A 24,275-nucleotide genomic window follows, 5' to 3' on the forward strand; every position below is an offset into this window, starting at 1 on the left:
AGAGATCCAGGTGACATTAGTGGTTATACATTTACCGTGTTTCTAATCTGTTTGGGGGTGTGTCTAGCTACTCTCACTGGTACAAATATAGGTCCAGAAAAGCCAGAGTGACTGGGATTTAGCTGGGGAAACTTGAAGGAAGGAGGGAGAGTCAGAGGATTGAATGAATATATGTGTGAGAGGGGGCTTATCAGTAGGATAAAGAGAGAAATGAAGGTGATGAAAAGAGAGCCTCCATGGAGAATATAGGTCAGTGGATTGGAGTGATATAGAAATTACTTGACTAAACTGTAAGGAAAGCAGCTTGTCAGAGGATGGCAGGCTTCAATTCATGATCTGGGAAGTGTTCAGTTTCTGCTGATGACAAGATGCAGGGTGTGGCCACGGAAGGAATTGCCAAGGAAGCGTGGAAGAAAAGGGCCTTGGAGCATTTTGGTTGTCCCCTTGGTCTGAAATGCTCTTCACTTCCTCACTCTGCTTGGCTGGCTCCTTCTTGTCCTTCTGCCTCTCCTTAAAATGCTACTGATAACTCCATCTGAAGTAAGTATTCTACCTCCACACAAAATTCTCCTTATGACTTCCTGATGTAGCTTTCATGTCTGTTGGCACAATTTAAGATGTCATGTTTGCCTGCTTGTTGACTTGTTTTCCTCCTCTTCATCCGAGTGTCAGCTCTCCATTTAGAAAGTTTGCCTATTTTCTTCCTTAGGACTTCCCCTGCCCGGCCCACAATGCCTTATGTGGTGTAAGGGTGAGATATCTGTTGACTGAACTAATAATATCAGGAGCTAGAGAGGAAAACTGTGACGTGAGGTAGGTGAAATGTGAAAGAGAAAATGATTGTCACTTGAAAGGGTTTCAGGGAACTTGGGGTTCCCAAGCAGAGTTAAGCGTAAGTGGTTGAGGAGGAGGGACTTTCAAGGAGGAGGATGTGGTTATAGGGAGATCATCTACTGGGAGTCCCCCTGGCCCACTGGCGGCTTTTGGGAAGGAGAGAAGGCATGGGTGTCAGGGTCAGCTAAGGCGACATCCAGAGAGTTATAGGAGTGAGAGCATGTGGATGATGACTGGAGGAACTCAAGGCCTAAACTTCTTTTTTTTTAAATTTTTTTTTTTTTCAACGTTTATTTATTTTTGGGACAGAGAGAGACAGAGCATGAACGGGGGAGGGGCAGAGAGAGAGGGAGACACAGAATCGGAAACAGGCTCCAGGCTCTGAGCCATCAGCCCAGAGCCCGACGCGGGGCTCGAACTCACGGACCGCGAGATCGTGACCTGGCTGAAGTCGGACGCTTAACCGACTGCGCCACCCAGGCGCCCCACAAGGCCTAAACTTCTGGTCATGACTCGGAGAAACAGAACATAAAGTATGGTGGATTTATACTTGATAGCCTTTCAGAAGGTGCTGGGCTCTTGGGTTTCACAGGGTGGGTTGGGAGGTGGTTGGAGGAGAGGGGATGGGAAAAACCAATAACCTGTGAAGTGTTTCCATCCTTTTTTATGGATGAAGGTTCAGGAACTTTCCTGAAGCTACATAGCTAGTAAGCAGCACAGCCTGGCTGGGCCTGGATTGGAGTCTAATTCTAGAGCCACATTCTTTTCCATTAGGCCAGCTTCTCAGAAGGCAGCACTCAAATTTATTCAAACATTAGAAGAGTTTCAAAGTACTGTCACATGGTTTGCAGAACCCGAGCCGCACTTTAGACGTTTCCATTTAAAATTGTATAATTTTAACACTGAAGTTGTCACTTTCCTCCCTTTTTTCCCTTCAAGGTTATGCTGTCATGGACCCAATCCCTATTAGCTATTAGCCTGTGGGTTATTTGTAGAATAAATGATGGTAAAGAACAAGTTAATTTCTTTCTTTTTTTCATTGAATAGAAGCAGAATGAAATTTGGAAGTTCTAAGTTGTTTTCTTCACAGTGAAACCATAATAAAAGTTTGCCAGAAATTCTTTTCCTATTATGGTTTTTGATGGCAACCTGTGTAGTAGCTTCGTTAAAGTTTCTCCCACTGTTACAGTTCAAAAACTTATTCCTAAGTGTTAGTGTATGCAGAGCACAGTATGTCTCCACTTCCAAGGTACATCAGAATTAAGTGAGAAAGTGGTAAAAAAAAAAAAAAAAAATCAGATTCCTCAGTCTCACCCCAAAGAATGTTTAATTTACTGGAAGTACACATTTTAAACAAGGTTCCCAGTAATTGTAATAGGGATAATCCATAAATGCCCAGTGCTTCTCAAAACACTGGGTTATTGGTTAAATGCCCAGGCTTTGGAGACTCATAGAACTGGGTTAAAAATGGACTACATTGCTTTCTGCCTCCATGACCTTGGACAAATTACTTCACCTCACTAAGCCTCACTTCCTCATCTGAACAAGAGGGATAATGATAATTACTTGCCTCGTTGTGAGGATTAAATAAAATAATGCTTATGAAAGTATTTGGCCCCTAGTAACAACTCTGTAAAGGTGGATGTTGTTGTGATTGTCCATCCTCCTAGAGACGTGGAATTTGAGTAAGTTAAATTAAGTTCTCCTGATTGTCATTACTGAAGATTATTTTTAAAGCACCCACAGCTCCTTTTAGACCATGCTTACACTAGCAAGATAATGACTTAGTGTCAGCTAGAAGGAAAAGATGCTTAAATATTCCCTCATTCAGGGCAGAGGAATTTTAAGTTAGTGCCATCATTTATTTATATTATTACATAGTGCTTGGATAGCACAAAGTAACTCTGAAAGTATTAGATAGAGATGAAAGTTTATCTAGTGAAGATTAGAATATTATCTTTTTATTGGGCAGCCCTTTCCCTTTTATCTAAGCTTATAGATGTGTATGCTTGGGAGTGATAATTTTTTTTCTTAAAAAACAGTCATAGAGATCTCCTCACAGATTTCCTTAGAATATGTCCTTGTTTATTTTTCCTTGAAGAAGGCCATCTAGAGTTTCTTTTGTGACCTAAAGACCAGCATGAACCTGGAAATGCTATAGGAAGTACAAAATCATGGTGCCCTCAAACCAGAAATCTGAGTTAACTTCTGGTAGTGGAGTATAAGTGAGACATAATCAGAGTCCAAAATACATAGAAGGACCCCTGAAATAGTTGAAAAATTCAAGAATTTCTATATGAAGGTGATTTGGATTACTAGGACTTTCTTGAATATGGGATGGAAAGGCCTGAGAGGGAGATGATCCAAATGCATAAAGCTGTGAAAGACACTATATTGTGAACATAGACCTTTTTGTGAGTTCAAAAACATGTACTCTTTGACCCATGAAGAATTTTTTTGGGAATTGATCACAATGATGTATTTGTACACATCAGAAATGACTCCTGTATATTACCGCATCATTTGTGAAAGGGTAAATAGGGTAGACTGGTTAAATAAATTAAGGTGTGGCTACACAATAGAATATTATGTAGCTATTAAAGAGAGTAAAGCACACTTCTCCCTCCTGTCCTGACAGAGTAATTGGTAGCCAAACTTTCCCTCCAGCCTAAAAACAACTGTAAAATGAGACAACATATATGAGGCAAGTGAATTCAGTCATCAAGCAACAGAGAGTGCAGAACTGTAACAGTCCCTGCGAGGCAGAAGGGAAACACACACGGTGAGCCCGCAGCCGCCTTGGCTTCCTTCTCAGAGGCACTCTTCCTGCAGAACAGCCAAGAGGTAGAGCCCAAGCAGCAACATGCCACCTGGACCAAGCAATCAAAGTAAATCTCACCGATACCGGGACAAACAGATACAAACACCCTGCTATGATGAGGGCACAATACAACCTGTGGATTCCTATCAAAAATACGTATCCTGAATCTAATCATGAGGGAATGTCAAGAAAAAAACTGATGAACATCTCACAAAAATAACAGGTCTGTAGTCTTTAAGGGTATCTGGTCAATAAAGAGAAAAAAGGGCTTAGGAAATCTTTCTTTAAGGTTTTGGGGCACCTGGGTGGCTCAGTTGGTTAAGCGTCCGACTTTGGCTCAGGTTGTGATCTCATGGTTTGTGAGTTCAAGCTCCGCATCGGGCTCTGTGCTGACAGCTCAGAGCCTGGAGCCTGCTTTGGATTCTATGTCTCATTCTCTCTCTGCCTCTCCCTCACTTGTGCTCTCTCTCTCAAAAATAAATAAATGTAAATAAGATAAAATAAAATAAAATAAGGTTTTATTAAAAATAGGAAAAGAATGGGTCACCTGGGTGGCTCAGTCGGTTAAGTGTCTGACTTTGGCTTAGGTTATGATCTCATGGTTCCTGAGTTCGAGCCCTGGGTCAGGCTTTGTGCTGACAGCTCGGAGCCTAGAGCCTGCTTCAGATTCTGTCTCCATCTCTCTCTGTCTCTGTGCTCTATGTGTGTGTGTCTGTCTCTCTCTCTCTCAAATATAAATAAACATGAAAAAATAGGAAAAGAATAAGACAGCTCTATGTACTAATACATCACGATCTCCAACATATTATACTAAGTGGGCTGGCAAAGGAAGATAGAGAAGCAAAATGCAGAATGACAATATGCTACCGTTTGTATAAAAAATACATGTAAATAGGCACATATTTGTTTAAGCACATAAGAGGGTACTCAAGAAATGGTTAACATTGGTTTGCCTCTAGGAAGGGGAGCTAGGTGGCCAAGGTCCAGAAGGAGATTTTGGTAAATACCGATAACATGTGCATTTATTACCAGTTGAAAAGATAAAATAATTTAACAGCAAGCTCACAAACTGGAGGCACTACCGTTTCTTTCTAAGGATTTAGTATTCCTGATGGAGCAAACCTCTGAGTAACTGCAGGTTTGGATAAAACAAGGAGTGAGAGATCTTAGGGTGGCTCAAGTTATTGCTAGTTAAGGTGACACAGTAACTATTGGCCTTTTGGACGTGATGGAAAGCAAACATGTTCTCCTTGGTGCGTTCCTTGGTACCTCCAGAGACATAGCACTGGCCTGGGTGCACATGGACTTTGTTTTGTCTTTTGTCCTAATCAAGATTTCCTGAAACCGTGAATTATTGTTAGGGGATAAAAATTTACTAATTTCAAGGGTAGATTTACTAATTAACCTTTTCTCTTAACTTCTTCCCTTTGACATTTCATCTCAAAATAGAGCAGTTGGATGACGAATCATATAAGCTTTGGCATTTGAAATTAGGTGGTGGTGTTTATTTAGGGTGTGGTTCAGTGGAAATGAAGGAAAGTAAATTCCACGTTGACACTTTACAACATTGATATCCGTAGTCCAGTACCTTTCATTATCACAGTATCAGAGTTTAGTTGGATAAGGTTAAGGAAGTAACGATGAAAAATGTGGAAGAAATATAGAGTGTACCCTGAGCCACACAGTGGTACTTGGGACATCTTGGCTTCTGGTATTTCATAATTAATAGGCCTCTGAAGTGCCCCTTTGCCCAAAGGCGAGGCTGTCCCTGTCCTATGAACCACCTTTTCCTTCTGCTGTCTCACTTCTCTTCACCGGGCCTCACACCAGGATGGCAAGCAAGTGCTGCTTTAATGTGGGCATGCAGCCATCGACTCTATATTTGTAATTTTGAGCATCCACTCTGGTTAAGATGCTCTTTTTCCTTTTCCGACAAAATATGTGAAGTCTCAAGTCCTGTGTCACCTTCTCAGTTAAGCTTCATATTCTTATCCCTCTGACCTCCCTCACCCCATTAATAGTTGAGTCACCGTGATCCTGTAATACCATTTTTTCCTGCTTCTTATCATGTTGAGTGTTAGGGACCCTGTAAACCCTCAATGAATTAATGAATCAGTGGTATACATTAACTCTTTCCACAGCCTCCCTCCCATCTCTCATCAACCAACACCAACCAGCTCTGATCTCACCACTTCACGGACGCAGTTCTTATTGCCAAATCAACAACTGGTCCTTGGGCCCAGGGCCAGTTTTATGGGCATATGCCCTGTGTAGTCACTTAGGACTGGTTTAATGCCCTGCTATCACTGTCCTGAAATTCTTAGCAGTTTTTCTACGAGGACCCCCACATTGACATTTGATGCTGGGCCCCGCAAATTATGTAGCTGGTCCTTTTCAGGCCTGATGTTACTCTAATTTCTTGAAAGCATTTGATACGGCTTGTCACCCTCTCTGAATACTTCTTGAGTTCCTGGACAGCAACATCTGCTTGTCCCCTTCTGTTTCATTTACGGCTCCTTTAGGTACCTTCACCCTCTTCTTCATCTAGATTCACTCCCCAAGTGATCCTACGCAGTGTCCAGTCCTTCTCTACACAGCGGCTGCTGCTGACGGTGGCACAAAGAAAACCGATAATAATAATGGGTACCTTTGAGTGTCTTCTGTGTGACAGGCATCGATTACAAGTATCATTTCATGTAATACTTAAAACACCTTGTTTGTAGATTCAGTGTCGCAGGCATAGAAAGGCTGAGTAACTTGCCCAAGGGTATATAGCTTGTAGGCGATAGCTTGGATTGGACTCACGGAGTCTAATTCTATAGTTTGCTCCTTTAACCACCACAGTGAACACTTAAAATCTCTCCCTGAGCTCTCGGTGGGTATATCCACCCCCATACTTGACATTTCCACCTGTATGTCTAATGGGCATCTTCAGCTTACTGCATCCCGAAAAGAACTCTTGATTCCCACCCCACGCTGCCTCACTGTCAACCTCCATCTCTTCTGGTTTTTCTTTTAAACACATTATTTTTTAAAAGTTTATTTACTTATTTTGAGAGGCAGAGACAGTGCAAGCAGGGAGGGGCAGAGAGAGGGAGAAAGAGAGGGAGAAAGAGAGAGAGAGAGAGAGAGAGAGAATCCCAAGGAGGCTCCTCACTGTCGGCGCAGTGCCCGTCATGGTGCTCGAACCCATGAACCGTGAGATTGTGACCTGAGCCAAAATCAAGAGTCAGACACTTAACTGCCTGAGCCACCCTAGTACCCCTCTTCTGGTTTTTCTAATATTATTAAATGGCCCTGAGATTCATCTGGGTGCCCCGTCCGAAAGCCTGGCCTGGTTGCTTCTGCTTTCTTCCTTCCTTGTATCGAATCCAGTAGCCGCCTGCACAGGCTCTACCTTTAAACATACCAAATATTGACCACTTCTCCCACTTCCGTGGCCTCCAGCTTAGTCCAAACCACCACCTTCTCCTGACTGGATTATTGCAGTAGCCTCCTAATTGATTTTCTTCTTCAATTCTGCCCCCCTACACCCTGTATATTCTGCACAGAGTGAGCAGGGTGATATTTTTAAACATTTTTTCTAAACGTTTTATCGAAGTATAAGATATGTACCCAAATTGGACAAGTTGATGAATTTTCACAATGTGACATGCCCGTTTAACAAACACTCAGAGCAAGAACCATTACTAGCGCCCACAGGAGTACCCCCTTGTGCTCCCTTGTAGCTACTATTCTCCCTCTACTATTCTTTCTCTATTATTCGTCAGTCTTTTAACTACGTTATTGTCTCAGGCGGTCATGCGTGGGGTCCCGTCTGCCCCGAGTGTGTTCTCCCCGCACATGTCAGTTTGAATCACCCCTCACTGCACTCAGGTCTCTGCTCAAATACCTTTTCCTCAGGAAGGATCACGAACCGCTCCGTACAACACTAAGGGTGAAGAATATATAAAAGTCCTGTGAACATGTGTGATACTATCAGTGAACCGTTTCGCAATGAGCGATGTCAGCGCCCGCCAGGCCGCCTCTCTGTTCTGCTCAGGTTCGTTGGGTTCATCAGATATCACTGTGTTGGAAAGTAGGACTGAGTGTCATCTTTATCTTTGTGACAGGTAGCAGCTCTTCCAAGCCAGTGTAACTGTTCTCAGCTTTTTAATTTGAAGAAGTTCTTTTGAAGACTTCCATTTTAAGAATTGTGAAAATTTTGCTATGAAAAGCCTTCACTACTATGTTCTTAAATGAATGTTAATTTCTGAGGTTTCGGATTTTGTGGGTTTTCCCCACACACCCCCCCCCTTTTTTTTTTTTACTTTCCTTTTATTTTATTTGCTGTGCATGCTGCACATCCAGATTGCATATCTAAAAGACACTGGTTATTTTTACGCTTTCTTAATTACAACTGTTATCAGTGCCAGGCTCTCACCACACCATTTGTTCTCCTGCAAATCAACTACTTCTCATTTCCAGTTAAACAAGTAATTTTCAATTTTGTCTGTTGTCTTTTCAGCCTTTACAGTCATTTGGAATAAAAATTCAATTTCAGTGAAAAAAAATGGGTTAAAGACCTAAATGTGAGATCTGAAACCATAAAACTTTTAAAAGAAAACATAGGCAGTAATTTCTTTGGCATCAGCCATAGGAACATTTTTCTAGGTATGTATCTTCAAGTAAAACAAAAGCAAAAGCAAAATAAACTATTGGGACTATACTAAAAAAAAAAAAAAAACCTCTTGCACAGTGAAAGAAACCACCAACAAAACAAAAAGAGACAACCTAGTGAATGGGAGAAGATATTTGCAAATGATGAATCCAATAAGGGATTAATATCCAAAATATATAAAGAACTTACAACTCAACACCCAAAAAACAAATCATCTGATTAAAAGATGGGCAGAGGACCTGAATGGACATACTTCTAAAGAAGACATATGCATGGCCAAGAGAAATATATACAGATGCTCAACACCACTAATTGTGAGGGAAATACAAATCACAACCACAACAAGATATCACTTTATACCTGTCAGAATGGCTAGAATCAAAGAGACAAGAAATAAGTGTTGGCAAGGATGTGAAGAAAGAGGAACCCTCCATATACACTTGGTGGGATCGTAAATTGGTACAGCTACTCTGAAAAACAGAATGGAGATTCCTCAAAATATTGAAAATAGAATTTTATGATCCAGTAATTCCATTACTAAGTATTTACCCAAAGAAAATAAAAACACTAATTTAAAATGATATATGCACCCCTATGTTTACTATAGCATTTTTTACAGTAGCCAAAATATGGAAGCAACCCAAGTGTCCATCAGTAGATGAGTAGATAAAGAAAATGTGGTACACACACACACACACAGGAATATTACTCAGCCATAACAAGGAATGAATTGTGGCAACATAGGTGGACCTCAGAGATATTATACTAAGTGAAATAAGTCAGAGAAAGACAAATACTATATGATTTCATTTGCAGGTGGAATCTAAAAGACAAAACAAATGAACGAACACAAACAAAAAAAGCAGAAACAAACGATAAGTACAAAGAAAACGTTGTGCTTGCCAGTGGGGAGGCTGGGAGACTGGGCACAGTAGGTGAAGGGGAGTAGGAGGTATGGAAAATGGATGAATAATTTCTAAAAGTCCTCTGAACATATATATTTTCTGAATTTAATTTTTTTAAATTTACATCCAAATTAGTTAGCATATAGTGCAAGAATGATTTCAGGAGTAGATTCCTTAATGCCCCTTACCCATTTAGCCCATCCCCCCCTCACACAACTCCTCCAGTAACCTTCTGTTTGTTCTCTGTATTTAAGAGTCTCTTCTGTTTTGTCCCCCTCCCTGTTTTTATATTATTTTTGTTTCCCTTCCCTTATGTTCATCTGTTTTGTCTCTTAAAATCCTCATATGAGTGAAGTCATATGATATTTGTCTTTCTCTGACTAATTTCGCTTAGCAGAATACCCTCTAGTTCCATCCATGTAGTTGCAAATGGCAAGATTTCATTCTTTTTGATTGCCAAGTAATACTCCATTGTGTGTGTGTGTGTGTGTGTGTACACTACATCTTTATCCATTCATCCATCGATGGACATTTGGACTCTTTCCACACTTTGGCTATTGTTGATAGTGCTGCTATAAACATTGGGGTGCAAACATATATGATATTATTAGTGAACTGTCTCCCCTATGATGTTGTGATTCCTTGAGGTAAGGGATTCTGTCTTCTTTTTGTAGATCTTATTTGTAGCATAATACTTTAGAACTTAAATAGTGTAATGCTCATGATAATTCATTGTTTTCCCTATTTGGTCTCCCTTAGCTCCAGATAATTTAGACTCTGATACAAATATTTAATAATTTTATGAACTGTGGTGGAGCATCAACTTTTTGTATATTTTTTGAAAGGGGTAGTATACAGCATTATAGTTTGAAACTTTAAAACTCACTTTAACTTTTTAAAGTTAACTGGAAACAGTGCATACTTAAGTCCAATGAATTTTATCTATGACTAAAGAAGTGAGAAGGTTTTCAGTGACTTTATATTCTCTTTTAACAGTAATGCTAATTCTATTTCAAGTTTATAAAGTCGTATTTTTTTTTCTAAGATTCTGCAGTCTAGACTTAGTGATTCTCATTGACCTGGTTCTTATTATTGGGGTAATTTGGGGGCTACATGCATGTATAAAATTTGGTTTGGGGGCAAGAATTAGATCTAGCTTTCATTGGTTTATTTGTTCATTCTTTGTCCAAGGTATTTATTTCCACCATTGATTGCATTTGTCTTTATTTCCTTAAAGCCTTAAGCTAATGTCTGACACACACAATTCTTTTATTAATTGTAGAATGTCAGAGCAGAAAAAGATTTTCAAGACCACCTTTTCCAGCCATAAAAGACATCACTGGGTCAATTAGCAAAATTGGAAAATAGTTGGTAGATTAAAGTATTGTCAGTAATAAATTTCCTGAAGTTGATACTGCTATGGGTATATAAGAGAACATCCTTATTCTTAGAAAACACAATGAAGTATTTAGGAATAAAGTCACCATGATAATGTATTCACTTCCAAATGGTTCAGGGAAAGAAAAAAAACAACTGTGTGTGTGTGTGTGCGTGCGCACGCACGCACGCACTTATGTGAGCACGCAAGCTTGTTCATGTATACAGAGTGAGTACAAGTGAGTGTAAGAGTAAATTATAAACCAAGTGGGGCAAAATATTAACAACAAGTAGATCTGGCAAAGGGTAGGGTTGCTGGGTGGCTCAGTCAGATGAGCCTCCTACTCTTGATTTCAGCTCAGGTCATGATCCCAGGATTGTGGGATTGAGCCCTGCCCCAGGCTCCTGTTGAACAGGGAGACTGCTTAAGATTCTGTCTTTCTCCCTCTGTCCCTCCCCACTGCTTGTTCTCTCTCTCTCTCAAAAATAAAATTAAATTTAAAAAAAAAGATCTGGCAAAGGGTATATTAATGTTCTTTATACTATTCTTATGTTTCCTCTTAAGTGTGAAATTATCTTCACATAAACATTTTTTAAAAATCATCATTCTCAGCTCTCTCAGGAAAAGCATTCAGTCTTCATGACACAGATGTTAAGTAACTTTCCCAGTTATCCTGAGAGTTAGAGACAGAACTACTCCTAGTCCCGAGGGCCCGTGTTATGCTGCTATCTTCTAGTAAATAGTCATTGAGCTCCAGCCAGATGAAGGGACCAGTAATCCTGACTTGTGGCCACATAGAACACAGCCAAGCTTGCACATTAGTGATGTAGCTTTGAGTTACTTCAAAAAATATTTTTTTCCATGACCTGGTCAGGCTTAAAAACCTCCAGCCCCTCTGTTACCTGGACATCGTGTTACTAGATATCCTGTCCATTGTAATGAGACGTGGCTACATTGACATTTTAACAATCAGTGGTTTGTTCTTCTCTTTCTTCATAGCTACTGCTTCTTGGGATACGTTCCTCATGCTATGGAATTGCAAGCCACAAGCTAGAGCTTTCAGATATGTGGGTCACAAGGATGTGGTAACCAGCGTGCAGTTTTCCCCACTTGGAAACTTACTGGCATCTGCTTCAAGAGACAGAACCATTAGACTCTGGATTCCTGATAAGTAAGAGAAACAAAGTAACCTGATATACTCTGGATTTAGGCATGTGAAAGAAAATAAGCCTGGCTGTTCCTTCTGCACTGATCTAGAATGCCTGAACCCCCAGTTGCCTGCGCTGTTTTTAGTCTGAGTCACACGCGAGATGTACTGCCCTCGTCATAAAGTTAGCAGACTATTTCATACCATTTTTTCCTCATCTTTAACTCTGAATTATCTCTTCTATTTGAAACCTATTTCTAACCATGGAAATATGCTTCAGGTTTTTTTTTTTTTGTTTTTGTTTTTGTTTTTTTGGCAGGGGGATGGTTATCAATCCCTTTTATAAATCTGATGTAACCTTCACGTTATCTCCCCAGAGAGATACACAATTACATATGTAACTGAAATTTTATAGTTTATTAATCTACTATTGCCAGTTTGTGGATCTTCTGTGGGCCTTTGGATCTCTATTAATCCCTGTGCCAGAACTATTCTTTGATGCATATAATTCATTATTGGGCTCTGGGGTTTTCTTGCTGAAGAAAGTTTCTGACAGATGTTTAAATCTGATTTGACAAATCATTATGACAAATCTCTCTGTATGAGGCTTTTTATTTATTTTTTTTTAATTTTTTTTTTCAACGTTTTACTTATTTTTGGGACAGAGAGAGACAGAGCATGAACGGGGGAGGGGCAGAGAGAGAGGGAGACACAGAATCGGAAACAGGCTCCAGGCTCTGAGCCATCAGCCCAGAGCCCGACGCGGGGCTCGAACTCACGGACCGCGAGATCGTGACCTGGCTGAAGTCAGACGCTTAACCGACTGCGCCACCCAGGCGCCCCTGTATGAGGCTTTTTAAATCCTAGCTGATAGCTTGTCTATTTTAAGCCATTATGGAGCCATGATATATTAAAAAGCTTTTGAACTTTTTTTTTTGAACTCTTAATTATATGTTTTCAAACACACATGAACATAGAACAAATAGCACAACACTCCCTTCCCTCATACTCATCCACCAGATCCAACAGCTATCAGTTGTTTCACCCATCCTCCCCGCCCCCCTTTTTAGCTAGATTATTTTTAGAACAAATCCCACACATCATATCATATCCCCCAGTAAATATCTTAGAGAATAAGCATTTGAGCATTTTCCTTGGGTCTTTTGTGGCAGGATTTGATTTGTGGATTGTGACTGAACAGGCTCAGGCACTCCCAAATGAAAGTTCATGGGGCATCTTCATGGCAGTGGACACTTTTTTTTTTTTTTGTGCCATCACCAAAGAGAATCTCCATGCTGAGAAATCTGAACATTACCCTAATGGTAGCACAAACTACTGAAGAGAAGTGACATGTTGTAATGACACTGTGGTGGCAATGTAGAGGGGAACTAGGAGGGAGGGAGACTGGTTTGGGGTCCACAAGGGAAGATGTTTTCTAAAATCCTTAACTTTGGGGATTTAGGGCTAGTGGTTTTGCTGTCTTCAGCACATCACAACTTCAGGCTCCCAGTACTAATTCTAGGAACTCTCAGTGAACAAACTGTACAAGGGTAGATGAGCTAAAAGCACACCGAGTCATTATTTGTACTGGCTGATCCCAGTACAACAGTTAGGCTTATGTAGATGTCTCTGTTTCCTCTTTCAAAATCAAATCATATGGGGCCAGGGCAATGGTGGATTATGGCAGTGGGATGGAAGCTGGTATATCAGTTATTGCGGTTTAACAATCCTCAAAACTTAGCTTAATACAATAACTGCCATTTCTCATAATTTTGTGGGTTGTCTGGGTGATTCTTGTGCCCCATTTGATGTTGGCTTTACTCATGCAGCTTATTAAGCACCTCACTCATGTACCTGGGGCCTGGTGCTGGTTATTGGCTGGGGCATCCTGTCTTCCAGTGGCCTCTCTCCAGCAGGATAAGGACTTCTGACCATGTGCCAGCCGGGTTCTAGGACAGTAAAAATGGAAGCTGCTAGGCCCTTTGAAGGTCTAGGTCTGAAACTTCCACGGGGTCACTTCTGCCTCATGTTATTGGCCAAAGTAAGCCACAGCCAGCCCAGATTCAGAAGGAGGAGAAAGCGGTAGAATCTACCTCCTGGGAGGTGGGGGCAGGCAGTGTGTGTACAGGGATGAGAGGGATGCTGGCAGCTGTATGTGCAGACATCATGGCTGGTGACTGGCAGGCTGAGGAGGAATAGTAGGAGCAAGCGTGGAAGCAGTTCCGGCCTGGAGTTCGTCACAGTGGGCAGTCCAGAGAACTTGGGCTGAAAGCGAAGGCAAGTTTGTGGGAGGCAGAGAGCCAATGTCAAGGCAAGGTGGGGAACTGCTAACCAGTTAAACAGCTGCACAACAAACACAAGGCACTCCTGTCGTGGGTTTTTATATCCGGTTGAGACCGGATCCAGGGGTTGGACTAGGCTGTAGCCGAGAAGAAAACCCCTGAGAAAGAAGGCAAGCAGGATAGGTTGCTGGAGTGTGGACTGTCTCCTGGCTTCCCAGTCACAGCAGATGCCAGTCTTGTCTTTGTTTTCTCTAGGCCAAACTCTCCTCCTAACTGCTACTCCTAGAACTTCCCCTTGAAACCTCACTGAACCAGGCTCTGAATGCTCCATCCCATTTCTTTAAATATCAATTTTTGTTTTTCCTGGAGTAATATATATCAGGTGATGGAGATTTATTACCAGGTCACTTTTGCCTTCTACAGACCACTGGAGGGATAAGCCAGGATGGATCTAGGAACCTTTAAGTAGTGACTCTCACCAGTGGAATTCAACAAAATGTATCTAGCTTTTTTTATATGCCTGATATTGTGCTAGGGGCTGATCTTTTAAAAAATAAAAAATAAAAAAAATTTTTTTAAATGTTTATTTATTTTTGAGAGAGACAGAGACAGAATGCAAGTGGGTTAAGGGCAGAGAGAGAGGGAGACACAGAATCCGAAGCAGGCTCCAGGCTCTGAGCTGTCAGCACAGAGCCTGACGCAGGGCTCAAACACATGAGCTGTGAGATTGTGACCTGAGCTGAAGTCAGATGCTCAACCGACTGAGCTACCCAGGCACCCCTAAAAAAAATTTTTTAATGTTTATTTATTTTTGAGAGAGAGAGAGAGAGAGAGAGAGAAACAGAGAGAGAGGGAGACACAGAATCTGAAGCAGGCTCTAGGCTCTGAACTGTCAGCACAGAGCCCCGTGAGGGGCTCGAACCCACCAGTGGTGAGATCATGACCTGCGCTGAAGTCGGCCACCCAACCGACTGAGCCACCCAGGTTCCCCACCCCCCCCTTTTTAAAAATTAATTAATTTTTTTAATGTTTGGTGCTGGTCTTATAGGGATAAATAAATCATCATTCCTGTCCTCAAAAAAACTCACAGCTTAATAGAAGGGAAAGAGGTCTATTTTTTTTTAAGTACTGTATAATGTAATAAGCAAAATAGATGTAGCAGATAAGGAGCAATTAAGCCTGCCTGGGTTGCTCAAGGAGGTTAGGGTGGGGGAACTAATCCAGGGTGAGAAAAAGCAGGAAGTGCAAAGCCAGAGGTGTGTTTGAAGCTCCGGGACTGTTCTGAGTCCAAAGTTCAGTGTAACAGCCGGATGCCTTATGGAAGAACTTGGTCGCTGTACCTTTTCTTGGAAGGTAGCCCGTGACACATTTACACTGAGATTTACATGCTTAGAATAGGCTTTTAGCGAGGGAATAAGAACAGTATGTAGGTGACTGGAGGGGATAAACGATTAGAGCAGGGAGACCAGTTAAGAGGCTTTCGCAAAAATCTAGGTAAAGGATACATAGGGTGTATCTATCTGAATGTAAGCAGAGCTGATGTGGAAGAGGAAGAATTGAAAGGATATCTGGCAAGTGATAGCAGTATTTCTATCACTAAATTGGTTTTGTCGACCTATTGGATGTGGGAGGAGAAGGGGGAGTGGTTGAGTATGATTTCCAGGCTCTGCAAATTCTGTTGCCTGATGTGTTTCAAACAGTTATGTATAAATACAACTTTCTGAATGGAAAAAAAAATTGCTAAGTCTGGATGTAGTATAAAGTGAAGTATCCGGGGGAACTTTGGAGTCCTGACACAAGTAGTATTTCCCAGATGCCACCTTTGAACTCCAGGGTGTCTGCTAGCCTGCCCCTGACTATTTTAACTTTTTTTTTTTTTTTTTCTGGTGTTTCTCCTTAAATGCCACACATTATTTTCTCCATCTTTTCTTTCCTATTCTCCTTTTCCCATCCTAGCCAAGAAAAAAAAAAAAAAGCAGCAGCAGCAGCTGAAATTTCAAAGTATTGAGAATTGGAATACAGTTGTTACCATTTGTCCTTTGTTTTGCTTGTGGGTGTAAGATTGGGCCCTGGGTGAGCAAGGCCTTGGATATGCCCCAGGGGTTTGAGTTCTCATTGCTGGTAGGTGGAAACTCCGGTGAGTCAGAGAGTGAGATTACCTAGAGACATTCTGTAAAGGGGGAAATGGCAGAAGGGATGTCTCTTCCTTCCCAGCCCAGACTGCCAGTCCACACAACTTCCACGTGACCCCAGTTTGAAAACACTTCCTTGGAGCCGTTCACTGAATTGATCTTAGCTTTTCTAGGTTGCAGGTTCCTTAAACTGTTTACTGCTATTTCTAGAGGAACAACAGGAACTTAAAATTCATGGTAGAGATTTGTCCAAAATATTGTTTCTGTAGCTTCTAATTAAAACAAAAACACCAAGTGCATTTCTGGGTGGGACCATGAGGGTCTTTTCTTGTTAAGTATCAGTTGTGACTTCAGTGTATAAAACTAGCTTTAAAGAGGGTTGATGAAGAAACTTTTCATACTTTCATCAGTTCTTTTACAGGAGTTAAACTGTTTTAAATGTTTCAAAGACTGTATACTGATTAGATATTGATTATACCTAAATCAAGTTTTATAAATATTACACTGTTTATTTCCAGGAGAGGAAAATCCTCTGAATTTAAAGCTCATACAGCTCCAGTTCGAAGTATAGACTTTTCAGCCGATGGCCAGTTTCTAGCTACAGCTTCTGAAGACAAATCTATCAAAGTATGGAACATGTATCGCCAGCGTTTCTTGTATTCCTTGTACCGACATACCCACTGGGTACGCTGTGCCAAGTAAGTGTGAAGTTTCCTAATGAGATTTCCGCATTTTGTTTTTCCTGCTACGGTCTGTGTTTACCTCCCAACTCCCAGAAAAGGGGATCAAGGACAAATTCATTCATTCTTTCATTCAGCAAGTATTTGTCATGTGCCTGCCATGTGCTGGGAATAATAGTAAGCAAAACAGTCAAAACCCCCTACTGTCATGAGCTTCCATTCTAGAAAGGGGAGCTAGATAATAAACACGTAGGAAAAGGAGACAGTAGGTCAGATGGTGGTAAGTGCTGTGGAGAAAAAAACAGCTGGATTGGAAGAAGGCTGCACTTTTAAACAGCAACTGCCTCACAAAGACAAGGTGGCCTTTAAGCAAAGATCTAACAGAGGGCAGGGGGTGAGGCTTGCATGTGTTTGGGAAAGGCCTGTCTCAGAGGAAACCAGTACAGAAGCCCTGGGGTGGGAGCTGGTGGCTGTTTGAAGACTGGCAAGGAGGCTGGTGTGGAGGAGAGTGTGGGGAAGGAACAGGAGCACCGGGGAGGGAGGCTGCAGCTGGGTCGGGAACAGCTGACGGATGTTCTGAGCGACAGGAGATGCCACTGGAGCATGTGCATCTCTCTGACTAACATTTTAATGCGATGGTTCCGACTGCCGTGCGGAGAAAAGCTGTCAAAGTCAGGGCAGAAGCAGGGGATGTCGTTAGGAGGCGTGTGCAGTAGCTCAAATCCAGCTTGGACCAGGGTGTTGGCAGTGGAGATTTCGAGAAGTGGTCGGATTCCACCTGCCATTTGCAGATACAACCAACATACTTGCTGTCACATTGGATGTGACAGGGAAGGAGGAACTAAGAGTGACTCCACAATCTGGCAGTCTATTGGGACAAGTACTGTTGTGTTACAGTGTCAACTAACAGCCATGGAGCCCTTTCTATTTCCAAGAGACACTGCCTAAGTACTTAAAATAATTCCCTATCAGAACTGCCCTGGGAGAGTAGGGCTGTTGTGTGGGTTTTTTATTATTATTGTTTTAAATTTTTTTTTTAGGGCTATTGTTTTTTTCCCCTGTTTTGCAGCTGAAGGAAGTGAGTTTCAGAGTTAAAGTTAGAACTTGTCTATTTGAAAGTGATAGAAGCCCAAAGAAATTATTTCTCTCCTCTCCAAGTTGTTAATTGGCTGATATTTGGTGACCTTGGAGTAGAGAACCAGGGGCTGCAGGCCTCGAGAGAGACTGTCTACATGCCGGCTGTACTCTCTCAAATGCCCTGGTGGTGAGGTCATTGCCAGCTCTAAGCCGAAGTCCTCATAGCTTTGCGACTGGACAGGAAAATCTCCTACCTCCAGTTAGAAAAGAACTATGGGCAACTCTCAGCTTGGATCCCGTGCCCATCCCTTCACCAGGGAGTAAGATACTGTGGTTGTCACAGGTTAGCCAGGCACCTGACAGAGACCAGCCATCCCAGTCTGAGGGGTGAGAGGGCATACCAACCATGTGTTCTGGTGGTGGACAGAGAGGACAGCTCTTAAAAGAAGGGGGCTGGCATCGACGTGGTCCCTGGGGGGAAATCTGTGCAGGCTGCCGCCAGCCGACCGTGTGCACACTGTATGAAACAACGTGCCAGGCATCTTCAGCTCTGACGCGGTGGAGTGGTAGTGGGAGCCTCGTTCTGTCTTGCCTTCTGTCCCGTGCTGCTGTCATCATGCTCTTAGTGGGACATTATTGTTCAGGTGCTGATTATAATCTATGGTAGCGAGTCTAAGAAGAAGACAAAAGGTTCTACTTGTAGCCAATAGTTTTTTTCTTCTAGAGTTGTCAGCTACTTTTGACTCTGGCCAAAAGAAATACAGAAAGTATTATTTCTATATATGCCTTATAGCTGTGTGGTCAAGAACATGGACCTGGGACCTAAATATATAGGTTAAAATTCCAGCCCCAGCACTAACCAGCTCTGTGACCTTTGGGAAAATTACCTAACTTCTCAGTGCCTTAGTTTTCTTACCTGTAAAATTAGGCTGATGATAATAGTAACCTGCCACACAAGTTGTCATGGTATTTAAATGAGTACATATACATAAAGCATTTAGAATCATGCCTCCCATGGAGTAATCACTAGACAAATCTTAACCATCATCCTCATCCTCATTGGACATCTCAATCTTGTTTTGTTTTTAAAGCTATCATATAACTTGAGTTGATAATTTTTTTCCCACCTAAGGAGGTGACATATGTGAAGGTCCCAAGAGGCTGGTCAAATCACTTGTATTTATTTATTAAGTGATGTACACAGAGATCTATCATCGAGTGGATCAATCCCAGAGAACAGACAGAGGCACAAAAAGCTAGGCCAAGTACTGGGAGTCATTATTTAGCCCCCACTAGGACTGACTCTGGAGATGTTTGGCAAAGACACTGGTTTTTGTTACCTTTATCAGGTGGCTCATCAAAAGCAAAACCATTGAATGATAGCCATTATTTATCCAGTGGGTCCCTATGTGTCTGTTTTCTTCCTGAAATAATTTAAGGTGGTTTATAATAAATGCCATACAACTAGAGGGAATGAAGAGACATTTCTATGTAGAACCGTGTCACCTTGGGTAGTGCAAATTTGGCAGGTGTAGCCTGAGTTTCCTGCAACCAAGGGATTGATGGAATGATGGTGGCTGACATGTCTTCATGTTTTTAAACAAAAAGGAATCCCGACAAGTTGTTCAGATAAGAGAAAATTTTTCCTGTAGAAGATTCTAGGAGATATTTTATTCCTTGTCCTTGTACCGAAGCATGTATGTATAATATAAATGCTAAAGAAGGGGCGCCTGGGTGGCTCAATCGATTCAGCGTCTGACTTCAGCTCAGGTCATGATCTCCCGGTTTGTGAGTTTGAGCCCCACCCCACCCCACCCCCTTCGGACTCACTGCTCTCAGACTGTCAGTGCAGAGTCTGCTTCGGATCCTCTATGCCCCTCCCCTGCTTGCGCTCTCCAGTTTTTTAAAATAAATGTTTTTTAAACATTTAACATAAAAATAAATAAATGTTTTTGAAAATGCCTAAGAAAAGGTATTGCTACTGTAAGACAGAGGAATGTATAAAAGGTTGAAAAGGTCACCAATAATATAAAATTTTGGTCTTCAAAATATTCCTTTTATTTTTTTTTTGGTCAGTCCTTCAAAGTTTTTATTCTTTTTTGTTTGTTTTGGGTTTTTTTTTGTTCCTGCTTTGTACCACATATCTGTGCTGCGTGTCAAGTAGGTAGAAATGAGAACTGCAGTCTTAGCCTCAAGGAGCTTTTCTGTTTTATGGTTCAATGGAAACAAAACACATACAATATAAGTATAAAATGATGTCTCCTATGGGAAGATGACGCACAAGGGGTAAGGGCAGTGGGGCATTGAACTGGACTTGTGTGAGGAAACGCCAAGGAGGACATTGCAGGCCCAGCACTGAGGGACGGACAGGAGAAGAAGAGGCTTGCAGCCGTCTCGTCAGATGGGGACTGGTGGCCAGCCACTCACAGAGGGAAGGAGCAGGAGTAAGCTCTGTGGCCTGGGAAAATGTTTTGTGCTCTGGGAATGTTAAATTTTCAGCTGTTGCCTGGCACAGGAAGTAGAGTGGGATGAGGGAGAGGAAAGGTGGGGAAGGCTCAGGGCCATGGGTGTTTTTTTTTTGTTTGTTGTTTTTTTTTTTTTTTTTTAATTTTTTTTTTTTTTTTCAGCGTTTATTTTTGGGACAGAGAGAGACAGAGCATGAACGGGGGAGGGGCAGAGAGAGAGGGAGACACAGAATCAGAAACAGGCTCCAGGCTCTGAGCCATCAGCCCAGAGCCTGACGCGGGGCTCGAACTCCCGGACCGCGAGATCGTGACCTGGCTGAAGTCGGACGCTTAACCGACTGCGCCACCCAGGCGCCCCGGGCCATGGGTGTTTTGAAAAGACTTTGGACTTCATCCTCCAAGTAACACGGAGACACTGGAGGGTTTGGGATTGGGAAGAAGCATGATCGTTCCTGAGCTCTTTGTAAAATGCTCTTACAACCCACAGCATGACTGCTTTAGATGGTTGGCGTGAGATAGGTCAGGATTCACATGGCCTGCCACATTGTTACCCTCGGGCGAGTTAGTCCATGGCTCTCAGCCTCAGCGGGAGGTGAGGGTAACCAGGCTTCTCAACTGGACTGTTGTGAGGATGAGAAACATAGTGTTCAGGACTGCGTGACACCACAAGCCTGCCCTACCTCCCGCTGAGTAACATTAGGGAGAGACTTAGGAACTGGGGAAGGGCCCAGCATTTGGTTTTAAACCTCTCATCAATTAGAGACGAGAAGACAGTGGTGGAACCCTACACTTCTGTCTGCTTAGCATCTGTTCTGTTTTCTGGTGACGGTGCCCAAGCATTCCCTGAGCTTTCCCTGAGCCCTCCCCTACAGTCCCTCTGTATGTGTATAGGTACTGGTGTGGCCTGATCTCCAGTCCCAGAAGAGGGCATTCAGCTCAGGCTTGCCATCCAGAACAGGGCATCTCCCTCCTACAGGAGTTAGTGAGTCTTGTTAGAACAGCAGGCCTTTCCTCTGAGATTGCTACTTTAAGCTGCTTCTTTTTTTTTTAGTTTATTTATTTATTTTAATAATCTCTACACCCCATATGGGGCTCGAACTCATGACCCTGAGATCAAGAGTCTCGTATTCTTCCGACTGAGCCAGCCAGGCACCCCTTGGGCTTATTGAAACCTGTGGTTACTGAGGGACACCGTTGGCTAACAGTTGACCTGAGAGTGGTGCTGATTCAGGGGACAGCAGAGCTGTGAGCCTGAGAAAGGAAGAATTGCTATCTGATTACATGGTATGGTTTCTGGATACAGTTATACCTGGTTTTATTAACATGTGTTTGTGTGTGTGTGTGTGTGTGTGTGTGTGTGTGTGTGTGTGTGTGTGTGAGAAATGAGCCTTAAAAATTCTCACTTAAAAAAATTTTTTTTAATGTTTATTTATTTTTGAGAGAGAGAAAGAGAGACAGAGTGTGAGCAGAGAAGGGGCAGGGAGAGAGGGAGACACAGAATCTGAAGCAGGCTCCAGGCTCTGAGCTGTCAGCACAGAGTGCGACGCGGGGCGCAAACTCACGAACTATGAGATTGTGACCTGAGCCGAAGTCGGGCACTTAACCGACTGAGCATCCAGGCACCCCTCTCTCACTTTTTTTTTTAAAGAGGCACTTTCTGTAAGATTTGATAGCAGAACAGAGTTTGGGAAAAGTGGGGGTTATTCTCACATCCAGTGATGTGCACTCAAGATATCTGTTTTATCTTCACCCCCAGTGGCACAGTCTTAGTTTTAGCATCAGGGGCTCTCGTAGACACTTTTGCAGTAACCTCCTAAATGGTCTTCCTAACTTCAGATTTGCCCCATTCTCCCACCCTCAGCCCCCCCCCCCCCCCCCGCCCTGCCGCCTCCAAAGAGACCTTTGTGGTTGTACTGTTCCTCAGGTTAAAGCTATTGGTGACTCCTTGCCCTGGCTTGTCTGCTCTGCCTTCCTGTCACAACTTTGTCTTTGTCCCCTTCCCCATCCCCTTCTTGCAGCTATACTGAGCTCCTGTGTGTGATGCTCTGCTGTGTTCTGTGCCTTTTCCAAGTGCTGCCCGCTGTGCCTGGAATGCCCCCGAATCCACCACCCCTTTCCCCATGCGGCTCTGCAGCTCTCCTTCCAGGAAGTGTTGACGGTTCTCCCAGGCCCTACTTATTACGAGTCCTCTATGTCACTGAATTGTCTTGCTTATGAGGTCCTGTCTGCTTAGGCCTCTCTTCCCTATTAGACTTTGAATTGTAAGTATTTTGTTCCGATTGTATTCTCTTGACAGGCCCTGTTCGAAATTCTGTAGATACCATAGAAAGCAAAACAAAACTCCCGGTCTCGTGGAGCTCCTTCTACCAAAGGGAGATAGACAATTAAAAAATGTACTAGTGATATGTGCCCTGCAGGAAAATACCGTGGAGTCACAAGGTAGAGAGTGATGGGGTTGGCAGGTGCTCCTTTACACATGGCTCAGGGAAGACATCCCAGCTCAGGTGACTCTGAAGGGAGGGAGTTGATGAGGCGGGTGTGAGGCAGAGTCAGACGGTGTGAGAAGCACTGCAGTGTCATGATGAGGTGGGGAAGTCTCAGAGGAGTTGTGCAAAAATGTGGGTTGAATGAATCAGTGAGGGGTGTGCAGGTAGTTTTGGTAGGAGTTTTCCAGGGGCTTCTTCAAGGAAGAGTCATTTCTGTGGATTTTTAATATCGAATGTAGGAGGACTGTACATGCATGTTACGAAGGAGAATGTTTATGGGGCTTCACTGTTCCGTTTCGGCCGATCCCTATTCAGATTGACAATTTTGTACTGAGCTTGCCTACTCTTAATGGAATGCCTTTATCTCTCTGGTGCCTTGTGGTTCTGTTCTTTTGTTTTTATCAGTTCTTTTCTTACTGTTTGGCATCAGTGATTCATGTGAAACTCTTCCGAGGTCTCTCTGGAGGAATGTTCTTTGATAAATAATTTGGTTAAATCGAATGGGTAAGGATTTCATCTTCTTGGCAACTTTCCGTATGTGTGCTCTACAACATGTTTAGAGATTCTTCCTCATGTGTTTATTGTAATCTTTTCTTCCTTGGCTCATGCTACTGTAGTTAGACAACAGGAGCATTGAGAGGGCCCGACTGACCACTCAGGCCCACTCAGGCCAGCTGACAGTGTGCAGTGTTTGTGCAGCTTCCTGTGAGAACTTAGCCTTGCTAGGGTCAGCCCAGTTCAGGACTTTCTTCCAAAGTTCTGAAGGCCCATTTTCACTTTTTACTCAGAGGTGAGAATGCTCAGGGGGCACTGAGTCATGCTTAATAAACTTAGGAGAGTCTGAAACATAAGCCAGATGCCAATTTATTTATTTATGACAACAACACTAACTTTCAAAGGGACTAGAATGTTTGTCTGTCTCAGTCAGGAGCTTCCTCCTTCACTGACAGAGTCAGAACAAGAGCTCGATGGGCCCTAGAATGAAAGCAAGAAAGTTTGTTGAAAAAACAAAATCTTGATGGACAGTTTTCTCAGGTTTGAATAGAGCAATGGGGCCATCTCTGCCACATGCACACACCTGCCAAGGAAACTGCATGATCAGCTGGTCGGGTGCCCCCTCCCCCAGGCCAAGCAGGAGACACACTGACGACTCTTGCCTCTGGTGCTTGCTGGGTGCTTCCTCTCTGATAACAAGTGCTGCAGTACAGTTGATTGGATTCAGCAGAGAGGCAGTGCCCTGTAGTACAGCTCCCTCGCATGTGATCCTGGGAACTCGACCCAATCTCTCCGAGCCTTGCTTGGTCTGCTCTCCCATAAAATGGGTACAAAGAGGTACCTTCCTCATAGAGTCTTCGTGAAAATTAAAGTGAATGAATATAAAGTGTCAGTTCATGTCAGCTATTAACTC

At 42.7% G+C, this 24,275-nt stretch overlaps 1 protein-coding gene across 5 annotated transcripts in view; it reads left to right on the forward strand.

Moving 5' to 3' along the window:
• Positions 1-24,275, forward strand: part of POC1B (POC1 centriolar protein B) — a 97,930-nt gene that overhangs the window by 10,125 nt on the left and 63,530 nt on the right. For 2 of the 5 annotated variants that reach the window (XM_025926761.2, XM_025926763.2), the window contains exons 3-4: positions 11,598-11,769; positions 16,678-16,857. In XM_025926761.2, the coding sequence (XP_025782546.1) occupies positions 11,598-11,769; positions 16,678-16,857 (352 nt within the window). Of the gene's footprint in view, positions 1-7,558; positions 7,698-8,285; positions 8,309-11,597; positions 11,770-16,677; positions 16,858-24,275 lie in introns of those variants that run through there. The other 3 variants (XM_086712683.1, XM_086712684.1, XM_086712686.1) reach the window with 3 other exon arrangements.

Source organism: Puma concolor, chromosome B4, assembly GCF_028749965.1.
Source record: "Puma concolor isolate L17-30 chromosome B4, mPumCon1.1.hap2, whole genome shotgun sequence".
NCBI classification, from domain to species: Eukaryota; Metazoa; Chordata; class Mammalia; order Carnivora; family Felidae; genus Puma; species Puma concolor.